This window comes from Schistocerca cancellata, chromosome 7 (assembly GCF_023864275.1).
Source record: "Schistocerca cancellata isolate TAMUIC-IGC-003103 chromosome 7, iqSchCanc2.1, whole genome shotgun sequence".
In the NCBI taxonomy this organism is placed as follows: domain Eukaryota; kingdom Metazoa; phylum Arthropoda; class Insecta; order Orthoptera; family Acrididae; genus Schistocerca; species Schistocerca cancellata.
Window position 1 is genome coordinate 61,136,249 of NC_064632.1, and position 23,513 is coordinate 61,159,761.

The window sequence follows — 23,513 nt, forward strand, 5'->3', positions numbered from 1 at the left end:
CCTGGATATTCCACGGTTTGATTTTTTTCCAACTATGTGGAAAGTTTATAGTACTCACAGTGTTGTAATTTTTCTAATTAGGAAAACTGCATGGCTATTTACAGATTGTTACACCTCATTTATCATTTATTTGTGCATTAAATAATGTATGATGATATTCTTACTAGTAAACACATTCAGAACAACTTAAATTACCTGACAGGGAAATGACATGGCTGAAAAACCAAGTTTTGAAATAAGCTGCTGAGAAGATCTCCATTGCAATATCACACAGTCTCAAGTAGCACATGCGGTGGTAAGAGTTTTTGTTCTTCATCAAATCTGAAAATAATTCACAGTTACAGCAAGATTAGATTTCAGCTACAAACAGTATCAGTTTCAGCAACCCTAACTTATCAGTTTCCAACTTAGGAAAAATTGGAGATCAACCAGAAAAACAGCACTCACAAACCTTTTAAAAATAATTTTTCACTGAAGTATGGAAAAAGGGTACAAACAAGACATAAATTGTAAGAAGATATTAAAGCAACACCAGGAATAATTCACAGCTACATTCAAAAGTAACAGTACTGTTATAACTACTTATAACTGAGTCTTCTTGACAAAAAACTGTTATACTTATCCAATTATTTCTCATTCTTCCTGACTAGTGAATATCTTCTCCGTACTGATTCCCTTTGCACTGATGTTATATTTTTCTGTTTGGTGTGACTACTGACATTTGATAAGAGTGTAATAAGGAAACTGCTTAATGTTAATAAGACTGACATTTCTTAAATTCCATATTGCCATTACTATAATTATTATTATTATTATTATTATTATTATTATTACATTGTTCATGTACCATACTGCTTACTCACTGAGGAAGTCAGGTCAAATGCAAGAGAGTAGTAGTAGTAGTAGTAGTAGTAGTAGTAGTAGCTTTATTCATCCGCAGATCCCTTTTTACAAGGATATAGGACGTGTCATAATATTTACAAGTTTAGACCAATTTAAAATAAGCTAACACCACACACATACATTTACAGACTTCTAGTTAGAGACAATCATTAGATTTACTACTGGTATACAGTACTTCTTTTACAAATAACTTATTAAATAATGTAATGCCACACTGTTCACTCATATCTCACTATCAAGTCACTGCAAGCACTATACACACATTGTTTCATAACACAGGGTTTGAAGGCCCTAATCTTGTAGGTGAACCCAACTGTTCATATTTCAAACAATCAGTAAATCTATAAAATCTCTTTATATTTTTTACCCTGTAGTAGGGTGTATTCACACATACATTTTTTTTACATTTACGAATCACTAGAATAACCCCCCCCCCCCCCCCCCCCCCCCTCTCTCTCTCTCGTCCTGCAATTACAAATTTGTTGTATCACCGTAGTATGTAAAGTACACAATTCTCACTTTCTTGTGCTTCATAAACAGGCCTCACTTTAACAGTTACCTTGCTGAAACACTCACAGAAGTATGTCACATAAAGCTTCATGTATTATTCTCTTTGATGTGCTTTCCCAAACAGTAAAAAATGCAACATCTATATCTTTATTTTGCAAGACACCTCTGGTGTGGGGCAGAGGGTGCTTTGTATACCAGTGTCATTCCCACCATTTCCTGCTCCAGTCGTTAACCACGACTGAAAAGAACGATTACTGGTAAGCCTCTGAGTGGGCTTTAATCACTCTTATTTTATACTCATTGTCTTTTCTTGAGCTATAGATAGAAATAAGCAACTTATTGTTTAACACTTCTAGGAATATGTGCGTTTGGAATGTTAACACCTTGATGCACAGCTCTTCTCTTGCAGCATCTGCCACAAGAGCCGAATGAGCAGCTGTGTGATGCATTTACATTTACTAAATGAACCTACACCAAAACACAACGATCTTCCTTGTAACTTTAGTGTTTCCTCCATACAACATATCCTAGACTCAAGAGCAATATTCAAGTATCAGTCCAATGCGGGTTTTGTACGCCACATCCTTCCTGTGGTTTCTTCCAATGGAGCTCAGTCTGACATCTGCCTTCCCTACCTATGATTAGGTTTATTTGGTCATTCCCCTTTAAATCACTCCATATGTGTGTTCTTGTTGTGGTCTTCAGTTTGAAGACTCATTCGATGCAGCTCTCCATATTAGTTCATTCTGTGCAGGCCTTTTTATCTCTGCATAATTATTGCAAATGACATCCATTTCAATTTGCATACTGTACTTAAGTCTTGGTCTCCCTCTACAATTTTTAGTCCCCACCACTTCCTTCCATTACCAAATTGTTGAGCCACATTCAACCCATTAAACACCAGGAGTACCTGCATTTGACAGCTACCAACAATTCCACATCAAAAAATCCTTCCAATACAGCCTGGCCACCCATGAATAGCATATCTACAGTGACAAGAACTCCTTTGCCCAGTATGCTGAAGGTCTCACGAACACCTTCACAGACAGGCACTACTTCCAGACCTACTCCACAAACAGATTTCCCAGCCAAATCCCCACACACTGCCAATCCTCTCTCCATCTCACCATCCGAAGAACCAGCTACAAAGGAGCACCCCCTTTATTGCCCAGTATCACACTGGACTGGAACAATTAAACAACATCCTTCCTCAGCACTTTGACTATCTATCATGTGCCCTGAAATGAGGGACAGCCTACCCAAAATCCTTACCACCCCTCCTAAAGTAATGATCCGTCACCCACCCAATCTTTACAACATCTTAGGCCATCCCTATCCCACTCCCAACCCGAACCTCACCACAGGGAAATCACCACATACCAGCTCTGCTGCAAATATTGCATAGCTTTTTATATTGGTGTGACTATCAACCAGTTGTCCACAAGGATGAATGGCCGCCACCAAACTGTGGGCAAGAGCTACATGGACCCCACTGTGACAACATGCAGTTGAACATAACTTGATTTTAATGGTTGCTTCAAGACCTAAACCAACTGGATCGGCCTCTCCACCACCAGCTTTTCTGAACAGTCAGGTGGGAGTTATCCTTACAACACATTCTCCACTCCCAAAATTATTCTGGCCTCCTACCTCCACCCCTCTGTCCTACCATCTCCTCCCAATTCATGTCTTCTCACCCTCAATGTGCACCACTTCCTGCCAGGGCTCCCACCAATCTTTTACCCTCTGACCCTCTCTTTTCTGAAGTTTTGTCCTGCTGCCTTTAGTCCCCGCTCACCCTGCCGGGTAGCACTCTTCTCTTCCCCTCATCTGAACCCTGTTATCCCTTCCTCCTTCCCCCATTTCATTTTAATGATTTCTTCTACCAGATTCCACAGTTGTTTGAAATTATTCAGTAATACTTAATGTTAAAAATTAAGTCTTAGTAGTAAATATGTCTTTTCACAACAAATGTAATTTTCATAATTTTCACGTTTCCATGCTCATAGCTTGTCATATGACATTTTCAACATCTCTGCTACATGGATTCCTTATACAGCTGTTCATTACTGTTCGTTTATGTTACAGCCACACCATGTCATATGCCACATCACAGCAATGAGTATAATGAGTATTTTTAACACTGTCGATAAGTCAATGATATTGATACAGGATGTCCCTGAACGAATAGTCAATATTCAAGAATATGACAGGTGCAATCATTTGAAGAAGAAAACTTCTTTTGTACAAGTGACCTACCCTGAATGGTTTCTGAGATAGAACACATTTAATGAATACCGTTATTTATTTTCTGTATTATTCAATATACTGTCAGGTTTACACATGTACAATAGTTAGTAAACATTTAAACAAGCATTTTACAAAGCATCAACTGAAAAATAGATACTTGTAACTCTTTCATCTGTAAGCATTACTATATGCATCACATTACAGCTGTTGTACAGTTCATGATAAATGTTTAAATATCCAACTGTCAACTTTAATGCATTTGTGCACTCTTTGGAAACATGTCTTGCTTGTCTTGCTGCACATTACCAATTGAGGACATATCCACATAAAGTTTTTTGCTTCAAATGAGCATTCCTGTCATATCCCTGAATACTGACTTTTCCTCCTGGGAGGGTAGGTTAGCAAAATTTGTAACAGTTTGTCCTAGCCTAAAAATCATTAACATAATAGTGATTATTGTTGAGCAAATGATGTATTAAATTTTAGGAATTATTTAGTATATAATACCACTCATAAATTTTCTATAATTGCTGAAAACATAATGAAATAAACATAAAATACTTTTGCTTGCACCAGAAGCCCAGAACTGTTATCAGTTCGTGTGTTAAAAGTAACAAAATGGTCATCAGATCAGATTCACAGAGTGATTAAGTACTTATTAATACAATACAAAACAACAAAGTTCATCAAGTGAGAACCTATTAAGCAATTTTAGTACAAAGACAACTTGCATGAACAATTTTTAAGGCTTTTTAATACTGGAGAATGTAATATCAGTATAATTTTGTGGGAAACCAATCAAAAGAGGACACAGCTACAGATTACAATAGAGGTGACTAGCTAAGTTACGCACATAAAATAGTTTATGGCAGAAAACCAATAATATGATCTTAATGCTACTAATTTTCATTATTGCAACATCTTTTACTATAATATAGAAAGCACAAAAATCATTATGTGCTTACTTTCAACAAGTCTGTTACGGATGTCATCTCTGTGTTCTGGTCTCTCATTAAATCTCAGATGTTTCAAAATAGCTCTAGAGAGGGCACATCGACTTGGTAGTTGCCTCTGTGAACACATTTTACAATATATAACACATAATATTATTAGCAAAGTACACAAGGTACTTATCGTCACTGAAGAAACAACACCATGTAAATGACTGTCGGTTTGGTGTGTAAATTCAAAAGTTCACGCAGACACTGCACATTTTTAACTCTGTACTTCTTCATGCTGGAAAGCAGTTTCTGATTCATGGCTTCAGTTGATGGAAGCAGACAGTGTTTCACAATATTATCTTTTCACCATGAAAGGTATTGCTGCTCACTTGAAAAAAGAGTATGAAAGTGGGTATTTGTTACAGAGAGTGACTGACAACATCAGCCACTGCACCAATCATCAATCCTCCATTGATCTTTCTCTATTCCTTTAGTTTTTTTGTTGCAACCTCCCTATAGATGACAGTATTGTCTTTTAACAGCCTCACAAAATAACCAACACTCCAGTTACATGGAATTTACATCTCTCTTTCCTTACTTTTATTCTAGAATATCTCTTCTAAGCAGTAACATCAGCTGTGCTGGGTCAAGTACACCAAATGAACATAATTCCAGAAATCAGAAAAGTCAGTTATGTGGTATTGTTTCTTCGGTTATGTTAATCACCATAACATCTATATAAAAAATTATGCTTTGTTTCATCCATTTATCAAAAACACTTTTCTTCAGTATACCATCACAATACTTTACAATGTCAAGTTTCTAATACTTGTCATCTTTATAATGTTACTTTATTGTGGGAATTACAATTAATGTTCACAGCCAAAGAAGGAAATGGACAAACTGTTACAATCTATTTGACACCAATGTAATTTTACAGTCAGAAAGTCTTCACATAAACTAAGGTGGGTCAGCTTGGCCACATCATAAATGCTGAAGAAAATGGATATTAACACATGATATTCATTGGACTGTTGCCTGTAAACACGTGCCACTTCAGTGCTCCTGGAAGACAGCTGTGACGGTGACATGGCACTGTTGTTGTTCCCACATAGTGATTTGTGAAGACGGGGAAAAAAAAAATTCGAGATTCGAGCAGTGATTAAGTACTTCCTAAAGAAATGTATGTAAGCAAAGGACATTCATGCGGATTTCCACTGCTTTTTCATATTCAACTGTTGCCAAGTGGACAAATGAACTTAAATTTGGTCAGGAGAGCTTAGATGATGATCCATGCAGTGGTCAGCCAAGATGTGTCACTACTCCAGAAATCATTGCAAAAATGCACAAAATGGTCATGGAGATTCACAAATTGCAAGTGCATGAAATTGCTCATGCTTGCCAGATGTCATCTGAAAGGGTATATCACATTTTAACTGAAGAATTGGAAACGAAAAAGTTATCTGCAAGATGTGTGCCGCAACTCTTGACACTGGATCAAAAACGCATGAGAATGGACATATCGGAACAACGTTTGGCCCGTTTTAGGAGAAACGAACAAGATTTTTTGCACCGGTGTGTGACCATAGATGAAACTTGGATGCACTACTATTGTGTGTGTGTGTGTGTGTGTGTGTGTGTGTGTGTGTGTGTGTGTGTGTGGTTTGAGGTTTTCGGGTGCTAAACAGCATGGTCATCAGCGCCCAAATGCATAGAAACTGGAACCCATGCGGTGAAGGGACGAAGACGGACAGCGAACAAGGAGAACGGCTAAAAGACACAGACCTGACGCAGTTCCAAATCCTCACATACAGAGGCAAAACAAGAGGAGAAGAAACGCACTAAAAAAGAAAAGGAAACACAAGGAAAAGAGAACAGAAACCGAAGGGAAACAAGGAGGTAATCGTGACTGGCGGACCTCTTACCTAAAACCTGGGTGAGCCAGTCACCCAGCAGCTCATTAAAATCCTCTCCATAAAATCCGAGACAACAAATTGGACAGGACACAAAACCATAAGACCTTAACCACAGTCGTTGCATCGTCTTGCAAAATAGAGGGCAAATCCGGTGGCAAGGAAACCACCGCACTCTGGTCAGAGAATAAAAGACAGTCAAGTAAAATGTGGTGGACAGTAATCTGGACGCCACAAGTACTGCAGATTGGGGGGTCCTCCCACCGGGGTAAAAAACCATGCATTAAGGGACTGTGCCAGATGCGGAGGCGAGTGAAGAGAACCTCATCCCGCCTGCATGACTCGTAGGACGTACGCCATGGCCACGTGGTGGCCTTGACCAGACACAGCTTATTTTCACCAACTGCCAGCCACTCCTCTTCCCATTGACGCATAACACGAAAACGCAAAAGGGAGGTAACAGCATGGAGGGGGACAGCACATTCAACAATGTGAGGGAGGGAACATGCATCTTTGGCAGCCACATCCGCCAGTTCATTTCCCCTAATACCCACGTGCCCCGGCACCCAGCAGAAAGAAACCTCCTTTCCTGCCGTTGCAGGTGGAGTAGGGCATCATGGATGTTCTGGACGACCGTATCCGCTGGGTACAAGTGTTGCATGGTCTGAAGGGCACTCAGGGAGTCAGAACAGATGAGAAACTTAAGACTGGGAACACATCTCATCTGCTCCAATGCCCGCAAGATTGCAAACAATTCGGCATCAAAGATGGTAAACGCCGCAGGAAGCCGTAACTTGATGACTCGATCAGGAAAACAACAACACACCAACAGAGTCCCTTTGTTTAGAGCCATCCGTAAATACTGGTACATGGTCAGGATGCTGGTTTAAAATATCATAAAGTAAGGAGGCAAAAACAAGGGCAGGAGTACAGCTCCTCCGGTACTCTAACAAGTCTAAAAGGACGCTGGGCCTCTGGAGCAACCAGGGGGCCAGGCGGGTAAAACCCTGGAGTTGGGGTGCCACACACTCCACACCAAGGGACTCAAGCAAATGCTTGGCAAGAATCCCAAATAGTCTCGTTGCCCTGGGACGATTGGAAAAGAGACGTTCATAGGCGGTCGCGCAACGGTAGGGTACGCAGAGGAGGTAGGACAGGCAAGGAATTGACACACCCGTCGCACCATGAGGAGTTTCCACCGGATGGCGAGCAGCGGTTCCCCTGCCTCAGCACATAGTCTGGGGATGGGACTGGTATGGAAGGCACCAGTGGCCAGCCTGATACCCTCATGGTGTACTGTGTCAAGAATCTTCAGATACGATGGCCTCGCTGACCCATACATGGTGCATCCATAGTCAAGACGCGACCAGACGAAAGCCCTATAAAACTGCAGCAGACGCGCCCAATCTGCTCCCCAGAACCGATGGCTCAGACACTTCAAAATATTCACTGCCTTCAGGGCCCGCACCCTGAGGTCTTTAAGGTACAGCAACCACGACAACTTGGAATCAAAAGTGAGGCGCAGGAACCTCCCAGTGTTGCTAAAAGGAAGAATGGCGTCACTCAGACGCAATTCAGGGGAGGTAATAAGACGTCGAGAACGATTAAAATGAACACACACACTTGTGCAGAAAAGGTAAAACCCATCTTCGCAGTCCATGCCTCTAATTGCTTTATCGTAAGCTGCAACTGCTGACTAGCAGTGACAAGACTAGAGGAAGAACAAAACAGCAAAATCGTCCACAAACAAGGAGCACTGGGCAGGACTCCGGATAGTGGACGTGATACTGTTAACGGCGGCGGCAAAGAGGGCGACACTTAAAACACTTCCCTGATGAACACCATTCTCCTGCACGTACAAATCAGATAGCACATTACCAACCCGATATCGAAAGAGGCGGTGGGAAAGAAAGGACCGAATGAAGATGGGGAGATGGCCACAAAAGCCCCACTGATGGAGTTGATTGAGGATAAGGCAGCGCCAAGTAGTGTCACACGCCTTATTAATGTCAAAGAATACACCTAGACAGTGCTGGTTACATAGGAAGGCCTGCTGGATGGCCGCCTCAAGCAGGGTCAAGTTGTCTATAGTTGAACGACATCTCCAAAAGCCACACTGAGAGTGGCTAAGGAGCTGCCTGGTCTCGAGCAGCCAAATCAGGCGACGGTTGACCATGCGCTCCAACATCTTCCCCACACAGCTCGTCAAAGCAATACTCCGATAACTACTGGGATGCGTTTGGTCCTTCCCCGGTTTGAGGAGGGGAACCAAAATCGCCTCCCTCCACGAATCAGGAATGTGCCAGATAACCATATCATATTAAAACAATTCAGGAGAACTTCCTTGGATGGCAGCAACAAGTGCTGCAGCATGTTGTACCGGATTTGATCATGACCGGCCGCAGTATCATGAGCCACAGACAGCGCTGAATCCAGTTCCCACATTGTGAAGGGGCAGTTGTAGGGTTCAGAATTTGGAGACCGGAAGTCCAAGTGACCCCTCTCGATGGCAGTGCGGTAGCGGCAGAAATCTGGATCACAGTTAATAGAGGCAGTAGATTCCACAAAATGCATGGCCAGTGTCTGGGCAATGTCCCTCAGTGCCGTGAGGAGACATCCCCGATGCAGCAATGCCGTGAAAGTTAGTTGGCTGCGTTTCCCGGAAATCCTCCTGATGGCTTCCCATACTTTCGTAGAACTAGTGGAGCGGGAGATGGAGTTCAAGAACGATTGCCATGACCATCATTTGCTCTCTTTAATCACTTGCCGCACCTTGGCCCTTGCCACCCGAAAGGCTGCAAGATTGTCAGCTGAGAGACGGCACTTGAAGCGGCGCAGAGCTGCACGGCAGGCTCGGATGGCTGAGCGGCACTCAGTGGTCCACCAAGGGACAGGACACCTCTTGGGATGACCTGAGGACCGTGGGATCGACAATTCAGCAGCATGGGAGATCATGGCTGTAACATGATCAACCCATTCGTGGATGCTGGCACGTTGTTCCAAAACAGCCAGATGACTGAAAAATGTCCAGTCAGCTCTGCAGAGGTGCCACCTGGGTGGCACTGGTAATGCCACAGCCTCATCCAGGAGGTGAATCCAAAGGGGGAAGTGGTCACTAGAATGGAGGTCCCACAGAGCAGAATCCGCGAGTGCTGGAGAGCAAAAGGAAAGGTCAATAGCTGACGACGACCCAGAAGCAGTACAGAAATGAGTGGGAGCACCAGAGTTGAGGATGCACAGTTCTTCAGATGTCATGAGGCTTTCCAGAACGCGACCCCTGGGGCAAGTAGTCATAGAGCCCCATAAGACATTATGAGCATTGAAGTCCATCAGAAGGAGAAATGGGTGGGGGAGTTGGCTAGTAAGGTCTGTGAGAGCCTCAGAGTCTATTGCATCCTGAGGCGGTAAGTCAATGGAACAGATTGTGAGCCTCTGCCCCACAAGAAGGTCAACACTGCTTGCAAGTCTGTAATGAGAGGGAGCTCAGATGAGTGGTGCATGTCACAGACAAAAACCGCAACACCACCCTTTGCCCTTTCCCCCATCAGATCATCTTTTCGACACACGGTATAGCCCCATAAAGAAGGAGCTCAGTGGCCCGAAAATGTGTCTCTTGGAGACATAAGCACAAGGGGCACTCTCGTACAAGGAGTTGTAATTCGGCCACATGCGTCCTGAACCCATTCAGGTTCCACTGTAATATGGGAGCCAGTGATCAGGGTGGCTGGACTTTCACCCTGCCTCTGTGCTTTGGAGGAGAGCCCGTGCTGACCGGAGATTTATTCCTGAGGCGAGAAGATGGCCCCTGGTTGACATCAATTTCCATCAGCTCCGATGGCGACCCAAGGGAGATGTCAGACAGTACGATGGCCTCGTCATCGGACTGACCCTCATAGTCTCCTCAGGTGGCAAAACCTTCACCTTCGGCATCTTTGTCTTGGGGGGCTTAGAATGCAGAACCTTGTCAACAGTTGGAGCTTTACTCGCCTGGGCAGAAGGTGCCATAGCCGGCCGGGTTGGCCGAGTGGTTCTAGGCGCTACAGTCTGGAACCGCACGACAGCTACGGTCGCAGGTTCGAATCCTGCCTCGGGCATGGATGTGGGTGCTGTCCTTAGGTTAGTTAGGTTTAAGTAGTTCTAAGTTCTAGGGGACTGATGACCTCAGAACTTAAGTCCCATAGTGCTCAGAGCCATTTGAACCATTTGAAGGTGCCATATGGGGAGGGGCAGCAAGTACCCCAATGTCGGCAACCACGGCCTTGTCCGACGTTGTGGTGAGAGCTGCAGGTTGCAAAACAACTGCAGCAGCACAAGTGCACTGGCAAATGCAGGTATTAGTGCTGACACTAGCAACCTCTGCTTGTGTAGCAACAGTGGCCAACTGTACCGGTTTCTGCAGAGTGGAAGCGAAAGATGTTGTAAACACAGGGGGCTGCATGGCCTTAAAGAGCTTCTTGGCCTCACCATAGGGGATGCACTTAGATGTTTTAATCTCGTGTATCTTCCATTCCTCGAGATAGATGGGGCAGACCCGGCTCCAGACAGGGTGACTCCCAGAGCAATTCACACACTTCACAGGCGATGAACAATCAGCTCCTTCATGGGCAGGCTGACCACATTTACCACAAGTGGCTATCCCATTGCACCTCAGCGTAGTATGCTCAAAGCGCTGACATTTAAAACAGCGCATTGGGTTGGGGAAATATGGCCGTACTGGCAAACATAAGAAACCTGCTTTAACATACTCTGGGACTCTCGGGCAACTGAATGTGAGAATAAACGAGTCAGATTTGACTAGGTTCCCATCAACTCGTTTCATAATATGCTGCACGTCAACAATACCTTCGTCAGCCCACTCAGATTTCAACTCGTCTTTGGGGATATCCTTCAAGTCCCTACATGTCACAACACCCTTACTATAGTTCAAAGTGGAGTGGAGCTCGGTCTCGATAGCGTACTCTCCGAGACAGGTTTCTTTCCGAAGAGAAGCGACTTGACGGGAACTAGAAGCCTCAACTAACAAGAGTCCCATTGCACAGTCGCTTCACAGATTTCAGTGTTCCTGCAATTCCCTCAAGACCCTTGTGGATGTAAAAGGGAGAAACCCTCTCAAAGCTACCCTCCTTCCATTTGACAATCAAAAACACATTGTGGTTATCACCATGTGCTCTGCTACGACAGTCTGATAAATCTCTAGTAACACCAGGCGCTGGAGGACTCGCAGCACGAAGTCGCTTTTTCGATGGGGTGTGTTTTCCTACCAGTGGCCCACCCAATCCACTGGTAAGGGGAAACGTAGAGGTCGAAGTGTCCATTGCGGTCCCAGGAGCAGCTAGGGAACTAAAGGTCCACTCAGACAGAGGCCCGCGTGCCTGAGTAAGCCTTATACAACTGGGGTGCAGCAGGTGCCCCAGAGGTTGCCCACTTGCGACTGTTCCACCCCAACAGCCATGCATCTTATAGGCGCGCAGCACACCGTAAGACTGAGGGGTTTTTATAGAGGTTGACCTTCCTCACAATCCAGGTGGTCAAGCCAAGATTACCATTCCCGGCAGCACACAACATTCCACCGTCGCATCATACGGTGGTCGCTGAAGCATGTCCTGGGGTTATGGTGACAGGAGACTGGCAGCGCTGACCAGTCCCCAGCTCAGGACCCCGGGGTCGCCAAGCCCTTACTCAGCAAATGAATGCTGAGCCCCTGGGGGCTGCACTACTCTTCCCCAGAAACAAAACAACAGTCAAAGCAGTGGAAACTTGCTGATTCTCCATCATCACAGAAAGCAAAGACAATTCCTTTGGCAGGAAAGGTCATGGCATCAGTGTTCCAGGATGAGAAGAGGATTCTGTTTGTAGGGAGAATACTATGCTAATCTCTTGGACAAGTCACAACAAAGGATACGTGAAAAAAGGTCAGGTTTAGCTAGGAAGAAGGTCATCTTTCATCAAGACAATGCATGCCCGCACACATGTGCCATCGCCATGGCGAAATTACACGAACTAATGTATGAACTGTGGCCAAACCAGCCATATTCACCTGCCATGGCTTCCGTCAGACTTCCAACTCTTCCCAAAACTGCAAATTTTTCTTGGTGGATGAAGATTCAATTCAAACGAAGAATTCGTTGACAACTATTTTGCAGGCCTGGAAGAAACTCATTTTCAAGGTGGAATCAAGGTACTGGAACATCATTGGACCAAGTGCATTAATCTACAAGGAGACTATATTGTAAAATAAAAAAAGTTTCAGTGATGTAAGTACTTTTTTCTATTCTGCTCCAAGCACTTTTCAAACCATCCTCGTATGCACTGTTTATCATTCGCATTTTGTTTACATGAAGGCTACACCCCAGGCAAATTCCTTCATACTGCGTTGCAATAAAATTTAAAAATTAGATTTTAAGATATTTCTTCTTTTCACAGACAGTTTTCTTGCTACTTCACATTTTATATCCTCTTTGTTGCTGCTACAAACAGGTATTTTGCTCCCCAAATACCAAAGCTCAGGTACTATTTCCAAAGTCTCATTTCTTAATCTAATTCCCTCATCAGGACCTGATTAAATTCAACAGCATGCCATTACTCTTGCTTTACTTTTGTCGATGTTCATCTTATAACCTCCTTTCAAGACACTATCCATTCCGTCCAACTGCTCTTAACATCACTGCCATCTCTGACAGAATTATAAAGTCACAAGGAAACCATAAATTTTTTAAGTTTTTACTTCTTCTCTCTGAACTTTAACTTCCTCTGCGGATTATTCTCTGTGATTTCCTTCACTGCTTGCTCAATATCCAGATCAAACTACATAGGGATTAGACTGCCCTGTCTCATTCCCTTCTCAACTACTGCCTGCCATTTGTGTGCTTAGAGTTTTAAAACTGAAGTTTGGTTTCTGTACAAGTTGTAAGTAACCTTAAAATCTCTGTGTTTCTCCAGAATCTGAAATGGTCTTTTCTGTGGTCAGCTTCATCCAGTCTTTCCATTTTCCCCATAAATAATTTGTGTTGTTACTTTGCAACCATTACTTATTAAAGTCCGTAGTTTGGTAATATTCACACCAGTCAGCACTTGCCTTCTTTGGAATTAAGACTAACACATTCTTCTTCAAGTGGTATTTGTCAATCACACATGTTCTGCACACCAGATGGAATAGCATGTCTCATATACATTTTGGGTTTTGAGATTGTCATTCACACTGCTCGTCCACAACTTAATTTATTATGTAAGTTAATGACATCTATTGTTTGCCTAAGAAATTATGAGGCAGAGAAGCAGTGCAGACAACAAATGAGAAACAAAAAAGGACATTCATTGTACCGACTTACAGAAGAAAAGCATCTGAATAGCATGGTTGTTCTTTCCCTAAAAATAAAATGAGTGCTGTGTTCCCTACTGTACTGGCACCACTAGGCATCACTATGGAAACCAAATAGCTGGCACAATATTACTGCCTACCATCTCAGTGCCAGTATCCAGAAGGCACTCATCACCACAATTCTGCATATAAACCAGCCTACGGCCAGTCTGATGCACTTGTAATTCAATTACAGTGTTCACATAGTGAATTTTCAAGCCATTTGGTGTATTGATTTGATGGATTTCATTTAAGAGTCTTTAATCTTCAGACTCTGTTAGTAATGGACTAGACTTTTGTTGGATTGCTTACTTAAAAGCAGCTTGCACTGCTCCTGGGAGCACTCCGTAACATATTTTTATTCTGTCGAATAAACTGAGGTGAGTCTCCATTAGTTTTACATGTAGATCGCCTTTACGAAACAAACTAACAATCAGCTTTGATATAAAACATGGTGTAAGAGAACAGTAACTCATAATAAATACTTAACGTCAAGTGCGAATAAGGTAAAAAGGGGCAACTCACCAAAATTTTACATAAGCCAAACAGAGTGATCATCTGACTTTCCTTTAGAGGACGCCAAAATGTAGGCAGGAATAAAACAACTTTTGGTTCTCTTATTAAAAATGCGAACATAAAGTAGAACACACAGATCAGCATCTTGCTATTTGTCATTATGTTCCTAAAAGACACCATTTGGATACACTTTAGGAGCCTGAAATTTTTACTAATGTAAATAAATACCTACAAAAGTTGTCAAATGAAGAAACTGATTTCCTTAACAAAGCTTTTTTGAAGTATTTTCTGATTTGTTACAATGTCTCTTCTCTCTGCTTTTCACCTTTTTCCTTTTTAGGGGCTCCTCTTTCTGCCTGCTTGTACTTGTTTAACCACAGCTCGATTCAACAGTTGTTTCATACTGGCTGCTTACACTGGTGACCAATTGGTTTATCACAGATCATGGCTGTACCTGGACATCATTTAACCTGCTTTCAGTGTATTTCTAGCTTACTTATATCAGAAGTTATGTAATTATGTAGTTGTTGTGTACTCTCAGTATAGTATGTCGATATAAATTTTATATTGTGAATATCTTTAATCTTATTTTTGTGATGTAAGCAAGTTAATATTGTTACATAGTTAACCAAGTCCCATAAGAGTTAGGGGAATATGTGTGCATCCGCACAGAATAAGTAGGTCATGGCCGGTACTGCCAGAACTATATACTTATATGGATATGGTGTCTGTTCTTTCGGACATGTCAAAATTAGACAATATACACATATGCACGCAGAACTCACACATAAAATAAATATTGGTGCAAAGCAAAATCATAAGACTAAGTGATTCTCATTCACTACAGTAATATTGTCAATTTATGGCAACAACCAACATAACAAATTCCCAAAAGCAGCAAGCAATGGAAGAGCTGCGTATACTGTAGTTAGTTCTCAGAGAATATCTGTGCTTACTCTAAAAAGAAGATCTGATACGTACTCTCATTTTAGATCAGTTCTGTTAATGTTACTAAAATTTTAGAGGTTCAAACTAAATTAAATGAAGAATATCTGTAGGTTCAACAAGGCAGGATCACAGTTCAAATTGCATTTATAAAATAATGCTTTCTATGCTTCAGTCACACAACTGAAGCTAGCAAAGTTTTTTTAGATCTCAACTAATTCTAAGTAACATGGACAAATCAGACTTCACTGCTCACTCTAGTTTTGGAATATTAGCTTCTCAGCTCTCTTCCAAACACCCCATTCCACAGTTACCAGAGTAAACAGTAGAGATCACAGGCTGTGTGCACTGGAGCAAGCTGCAACACTTATGCCACAACTGGTCCTAAGACCATCAGTAGCCCACCACTGTAATTACCTTTCACGTTGCTAGTGCATTTTTGAGTGTATACAAGGATGTTTAATGGGTGTCACTGCTTCCAGCGATTGTTCTGCAATTGTGTGATCATACAATAATCTGTGTTTTGGCCTATTTATGTGCAATAGATTACACTTGTTTATGTCAAGGGTCAACTGCCAATCTTTGTCCAATTGTCAATCATCTGTTGGTCACCCTGCATTTTGTTGCAATTTTCTAGTATTGTGACTTCTCTACACACAAAATCATCATCTGTGGTTGATGAATTAGGTGTAGAGTTACACATACCAATATGTTGGGAAGTTCTGAGAATATGTTTTTAATTTTTTTCAATGAAAAATATTGTACTGCCTTGTAATTGCAAGTTGTACCAACCACTGCAGACAATGAAAAATGTTAGGAATTTAGTCATGTACTTCCCATTAAAAGGGGATGAAACAAAACTGAATAAATGCTTGTAAACATGCAACTTCATTTTCAGTTGCTAATGTTTGAGTGTATTCAACACATTTTGCTTTGGTTGATGAGAAGGATTTAAAAAGTGAATCGTTGAATCCCCCCCCCCCCCCCCGCCCCCCCTCCCAAAACACAAGTTTAAGTCTGGTGCTGATGTGTTTGGATGTAAAATGTCTGAAGATCAGAAACTTTCACATATCCCACTTCACAGTACACACACAGTGGAGACAATGAGCTCTGGCCTGTGCCCTCTATAGAAGCCAATGTCATAGGCAATGTTTCAAGTACTCATTGTCAGGTACTCTTCTAAGACAAGAGTGTGGTGCTTCAATAGCCCTCGTAGTTGTGAATGTACCAGTTCCTCTCAGCTGTTGTTGTATTCAGACAAAAATGATATGAGATGTCATAATTACAGGAAAAACCAGTGACGGCACCGTTTTCTCGGTTTGTGTGTGCACAGTGCAGTGGGAGATTTGAAAGTTACCCAATTTGCAAAATTTACTTTATACTCAAACGGTTCATTTTTAAACATGAGCTCCTTATCAAAAGTTTATTTACTAAATGCCCTCTTCAGCTCCTAGAAGCCCTGTAACAAGAATTGTGAAACATTACTTATATATCCCCTCCCCCTCCCCCCCATGAACCATGGACCTTGCCATTGGTGGGAAGGCTTGCGTGCCTCAACGATACAGATAGCCGTACCGTAGGTGCAACCACAACGGAGGGATATCTGTTGAGAGGCCAGACAAACGTGTGGTTCCTGAAGAGGGGCAGCAGCCTTTTCAATAGTTGCAGGAGCAACTGTCTGGATGATTGACTGAGCTGGTCTTGTAATACTAACCAAATTCGGCCTTGCTGTGCTGGTACTGCGAACGGCTGAATGCAAGGGGAAACTACGGCCGTAATTTTTCCTGAGGGCATGCAGCTTTACTGTATGGATAAATGATGATGGTGTCCTCTTGGGTAAAATATTCCGGAGGTAAAATAGTCCCCCATTCGGATCTCCGGGCGGGGACTACTCAAGAGGACGTTGCTATCAGGAGAAAGAAAACTGGCATTCTACGGATCGGAGCATGAAATGTCAGATCTCTTAATCGGCAGGTAGGTTAGAGAATTTAAAAAGGGAAATGGATAGGTTGAAGTTAGATATAGTGGGAATAAGTGAAGTTCGGTGGCAGCAGGAAAAAGACTTTTGGTCAGGTGAATACAGGGTTATAAATACAAAATCAAATAGGGGTAATGCAGGAGTCGGTTTAATAATGAATAGAAGAATAGGAGTGCGGGTGAGCTACCACCAACAGCATAGTGAACACATTATTGTGGCCAAGATAGACACGAAACCCACGCCACAGCAGTAGTACAAGTTTATATGCCAACTAGGTCTGCAGATGACGAAGAAATTGAAGAATTGTATGATGAAATAAAAGAAATTACTCAGATAGTGAAGGGTGACGAAAATTTAATAGTCATGGGTGACTGGAATTCGGTAGTAGGAAAAGGGAGAGAAGGAAACATAGTAGGTGAATATGGATTGGGGCTAAGAAATGAAAGAGGAAGCCGCCTGGTAGAATTTTGCACAGAACATAACTTAATCATAGCTAACACTTGGTTCAAGAATCATAAAAGAAGGCTGTATACATGGAAGAATCCTGGAGATACTAAAAGGTATCAGATAGATTATATAATGGTAAGACAGAGATTTAGGAACCAGGTATTAAATTGTAAGACACTTCCAGGGGCAGATGTGGACTCTGACCACAATCTATTGGTTATGACCTGTAGATTAAAACTGAAGAAACTGCAAAAAGGTGGGAATTTAAGGAGATGGGACCTGGATAAACTGAAAGAACCAGAGGTTGTACAGAGTTTCAGGGAGAGCATAAGGGAACAATTGACAGGAATGGGGCAAAGAAATACAGTATAAGAAGAATGAGTAGCTTTGAGGGATGAAATAGTAAAGGCAAGAGGATCAAATAGGTAAAAAGACAAGGGCTAGTAGAAACCCTTGGGTAACAGAAGAGATATTGAATTTAATTGATGAAAGGAGAAAATATAAAAATGCAGTAAATGAAGCAGGCAAAAAGGAATACAAATGTCTCAAAAATGATATAGACAGGAAGTGCAAAATGGCTAAGCAGGGATGGCTAGAGGACAAATGTAATGATGTAGAGGCTTATCTCACTAGGGATAAGATAGATACTGCCTACATGAAAATTAAAGAGACCTTTGGAGAAAAGAGAAGCACTTGCTTGAATATCAAGAGCTCAGATGGAAACCCAGTTCTAAGCAAAGAAGGGAAAGCAGAAAAGTGGAAGGAGTATATAGAGGGTCTATACAAGGGCGATGTACTTGAGGACAATATTATGGAAATGGAAGAGGATGTAGATGAAGATGAAATGAGAGATATGATATTGCATGAAGAGTTTGACAGAGCACTGAAAGACCTGAGTCGAAACAAGGCCCCCGGAGTAGACAACATTCCATTAAAACTACTGACAGCCTTGGGAGAGCCAGTCCTGACAAAACTCTACCATCTGGCGAGCAAGATTTATGAGACAGGCGAAATACCCTCAGACTTCAACAAGAATATAATAATCCAAATCCCAAAGAAAGCAGGTGTTGACAGATGTGAAAATTACCAAACTATCAGTTTAATAAGTCACAGCTGCAAAATACTAACACGAATTCTTTACAGACGTATGGAAAAACTGATAGAAGCCGACCTCGGGGAAGATCAGTTTCGATTCCGTAGAAATGATGAACACATGAGGCAATACTGACCCTACAACTTATCTTAGAAAAAAGATTAAGGAAAGGCAAACCTACGTTTCTAGCATTTGTAGACTTAGAGAAAGCTTTCGACAATGTTGGTTGAATACTCTCTTTCAAATTCTGAAGGTGGCAGGGGTAAAATACAGAGAGCAAAAGGCTATTTACAATTTGTACAGAAATCAGGTGGCAGTTATAAGAGTCGAGGGACGTGAAAGGGAAGCAGTGGTTGGAAAGGGAGTGAGAGAGGGTTGTAGCCTCTCCCCGATGTTATTCAATCTGTATATTGAGCAAGTAATAAAGGAAACAAAAGAAAAGTTCAGAGTACGTATTAAAATCCATGGAGAAGACATAAAAACTTTGAAGTTCGCCAATGACGTTGTAATTCTGTCAGAGACAGCAAAGGGCTTGGAAGAGCAGTTGAACGGAATGGACAGTGTCTTGAAAGGAGGGTATAAGATGAACATCAACAAAAGCAAAACGAGAATAATAGAATGTAGTCTAATTAAGTGATGCTGAGGGAATTAGATTAGGAAATGAGACACTTAAAGTAGTAAAGGAGTTTTGCTATTTGGGAATCAAAATAACTGATGATGATCGAAGGAGAGAGGATATAAAATGTAGACTCGCAATGGCAAGAAAAGCGTTTCTGAAGAAGAAAAATTTGTTAACATCGAGTATAGATTTAAATGTCAGGAAGTCGTTTCTGAAAGTATTTGTATGAAATGTAGCCATGTATGGAAGTGAAACGTGGACGATAAATAGCTTAGACAAGAAGAGAATAGAAGCTTTCGAAATGTGGTGCTACAGAAGAATGCTGAAGATTAGATGGGTAGATCACATAACTATGAGGAGGTATTGAATAGAATTGGGGAGAAGTGTGGCACAACTTGACTAGAAGAAGGGATCGGTTGGTAGGACATGTTCTGAGACATCGAGGGATCACCAATTTGGTATCGGAGGGCAGCGTGGAGGGTAAAAAACGTAGACGGAGACCAAGAGATGAATACACTAAGCAGATTCAGAAGGATGTAGGCTGCAGTAGGTACCGGGAGATGTAGAAGCTTGCACAGGATAGAGTAGCATGGAGAGCTGCATCAAACCAGTCTCAGGACTGAAGACCACAACAACAACAACAAATTATATATTTCTTTTTAATTTTGTTATTTTTTGTTTATTTATTTTGCAAATCTATTCATGTGAGAAGCTATTCACAGAAAATTCTACCGATTCCTTGGTGCTGTGGCAGTTTTGGTGCAGTCCTGCCATCAAGATGGGTGCACACCTTTACATAACAGTGTTGAAACAGAACACTCAAAAATCTTTTCTCTGGTACTTCCTTTAACGCCCTTATGAAGCTGCAAAAAGGGACTGATGCAGCACCCTAATGTGCATATCCCCAGTACAACTTAAACATGGCAGCCATGTTCCTGCCTGTCAGACATCACCTGTACCCTTAAGATAAAAAATAGAAGGCCTGAAAATAATGCGATAAATCCAGTAAAGTACTCACATGTCAATTTCTGCAAGCAAACAAACTGTTGTAGATGATACTGAAGTTGGATATCTCTCTTTTAAACATTAGTCTCTGATTCTCCACTTCAAGGAGTATCTTCTATTGGTTTTTCGTTGTTGTCCAACAGGATTTTCTCAACTGTTCTGACTTACTTTCCTGCTTCATATTTTTAATATTCAGTTTCAATCTAACATTATGGGAATATGTCCCATAAGTATCTACTGGCCCAGAGTTCTGGGTGACTTTTCTGTAATTTACCCCTTTTCCCAAACCTCTCACATGCTTCACCTTCACCCCTCTTCCTTCCCCTTCAACCCTTCTGCCAGAGGAAGGAGTGACTCGCTTGAAAAGCTTGGATATGTAAAACCTTTTTTATGAGTGTGTTGTCCATTTGCTATTTGGTGAGTAATTTTTTATCCATCCAATTACATTATATTATCCATAAATATTTTTTGTAATTATTTGAATATAATAGAGGGAAACATTCCACGTAGGAAAAATATATCTAAAAACAAAGATGATGAGACTTACCAAACAAAAGTGCTGGCAGGTCGATAGACACACAAACAAACACAAACATACACACAAAATTCTAGCTTTCGCAACCAACGGCTGCTTCGTCAGGAAAGAGGGAAGGAGAGGGAAAAAAGATGAAAGGATGTGGGTTTTAAGGGAGAGGGTAAGGAGTCATTCCAATCCCGGGAGCGGAAAGACTTACCTTAGGGGGAAAAAAGGACGGGTATACACTTGCACACACACACATATCCATCCACACATATACAGACACAAGCAGACATATTAAAAGGCAAAAGAGTTTGGGCAGAGATGTCAGTCGAGGCGGAAGTAAAGAGGCAAAGATGTTGTTCAATGACAGGTGAGGTATGAGTGGAGGCAACTTCAAAATTAGCGGAGATTGAGGCCTGGTGGATAATGGGAAGAGAGGATATATTGAAGGGCAGGTTCCCATCTCCGGAGTTTGGATAGGTTGGTGTTAGTGGGAAGTATCCAGATAACCCGGACGGTGTAACACTGTGCCAAGATGTGCTGGCCATGCACCAGGGCATGTTTAGCCACAGGATGATCCTCATTACCAACAAACACTGTCTGCCTGTGTCTATTCATGCGAATGGACAGTTTGTTGCTGGTCATTCCCACATAGAATGCGTCACAGTGTAGGCAGGTCAGTTGGTAAATCACGTGGGTGCTTTCACACCTGGCTCTGCCATTGATCGTGTACACCTTCCGGGTTACAGGACTGGAGTAAGTGGTGGTGGGAGGGTGCATGGGACAGGTTTTACACCGGGGACGGTTACAAGGGTAGGAGCCAGAGGGTAGGGAAGGTGGTTTGGGGATTTCATAGGGGTGAACTAAGAGGTTACGAAGGTTAGGTGGCCCATGCACCCTCCCACCACCACTTACTCCAGTCCTGTAACCCGGAAGGTGTACATGATCAATGGCAGAGCCAGGTGTGAAAGCACCCACGTGATTTACCAACTGACCTGCCTACACTGTGACGCATTCTATGTGGGAATGACCAGCAACAAACTGTCCATTCGCATGAATGGACACAGGCAGACAGTGTTTGTTGGTAATGAGGATCACCCTGTGGCTAAACATGCCCTGGTGCACGGCCAGCACATCCTGGCACAGTGTTACACTGTCCGGGTTATCTGGATACTTCCCACTAACACCAACCTATCCGAACTCCGGAGATGGGAACTTGCCCTTCAATATATCCTCTCTTCCCGTTATCCACCAGGCCTCAATCTCCGCTAATTTCAAGTTGCCGCCACTCATACCTCACCTGTCATTCAACAACATCTTTGCCTCTGCACTTCCGCCTCAACTGACATCTCTGCCCAAACTCTTTGCCTTTTAATATGTCTGCTTGTGTCTGTATATGTGTGGATGGATATGTGTGTGTGTGTGTGCGCGCGAGTGTATACCCATCCTTTTTTCCCCCTAAGGTAAGTCTTTCCGCTCCTGGTATTGGAATGACTCCTTAACCTCTCCCTTAAAACCCACATCCTTTCGTCTTTCCCTCTCCTTCCCTCTTTCCTGACGAAGCAGCCGTTGGTTGCGAAAGCTAGAATTTTGTGTGTGTGTATGTTTGTGTTTGTTTGGGTGTCTATCAACCTGCCAGCACTTTTGTTTGGTAAGTCTCATCATCTTTGTTTTTAGATATATTTTGTAAGTATTTTATAGATTTATTTTGTAACTGATTAGATACAGTAGATTTACTCATATGAGGGTGTAATTTCAGGTCATTCAATCAAAAAGATGACATCCATATTCACATTAATGACATGAAGCAATGTACTTTGTCTTTACTGCTGAAATACCGTTATTGTTAGGGATCGTAAAATTTCAGATTTTGCAATAAAAGTGAAACGGATGCAGATTCTGCCCCAAAATTCAAAAATGGGAAATTATTTAATGCACACCATTTCATAGCAGAGTGTATCCAGATGAACTATTTTATCAAATACAGTTTGACATAGCTTTATTTACTGCATATAAATATTGAAAATATAGCCAATTTTCAGTTACCAGTGTTGTACATCAGCTGGTGAAGCTCAATTTCGAAAGATAACGTGCATAAGAACTTCTCTGAAAAAATAATAAATGTATGGACACAACAGCATATCGATGTACTCAATGATCTAGTAACATACCAATTGTGGGCAGTAGATGGTTCTATTTAAGATACAGGCCACATAATGCGACGTAGTACTCAGCCATGGGGGACAGCATTTTATAACATACAAAAGTGCACATTTAAGTATTGACAAAATTATTTAATTGGATAGATAAAAAATCTACTTACCAAGCAGCGGCAGAACACAGACATAAAAGACGGTTGTAATTGACAAGCTTTCGTACGGGATGAGAAGAAAAGACTTTCCCTATCATCCCGCACGGTATGTCTCCCCTGATCCGTGACTCTGGGTGACTTTCCCGAAATCCACCCCTTTTCCAAGACCTCTCCAGTCCTTTTCCTTCACCCCTCTTCCTTACCC

The 23,513-nt window shown here is 42.1% G+C and overlaps 1 protein-coding gene across 3 annotated transcripts in view; it reads right to left on the reverse strand.

Moving 5' to 3' along the window:
* LOC126092135 (uncharacterized) overlaps window positions 1-23,513 on the reverse strand; it is a 255,965-nt gene that overhangs the window by 104,189 nt on the left and 128,263 nt on the right. For all 3 annotated transcript variants that reach the window (XM_049907592.1, XM_049907593.1, XM_049907595.1), the window contains exons 11-12: window positions 4,629-4,734; window positions 196-321 (exon numbers count right to left, since the gene is read on the reverse strand). In XM_049907592.1, coding sequence (XP_049763549.1) covers window positions 196-321; window positions 4,629-4,734 — 232 coding nt within the window. The remainder of the gene's footprint in view (window positions 1-195; window positions 322-4,628; window positions 4,735-23,513) is intronic.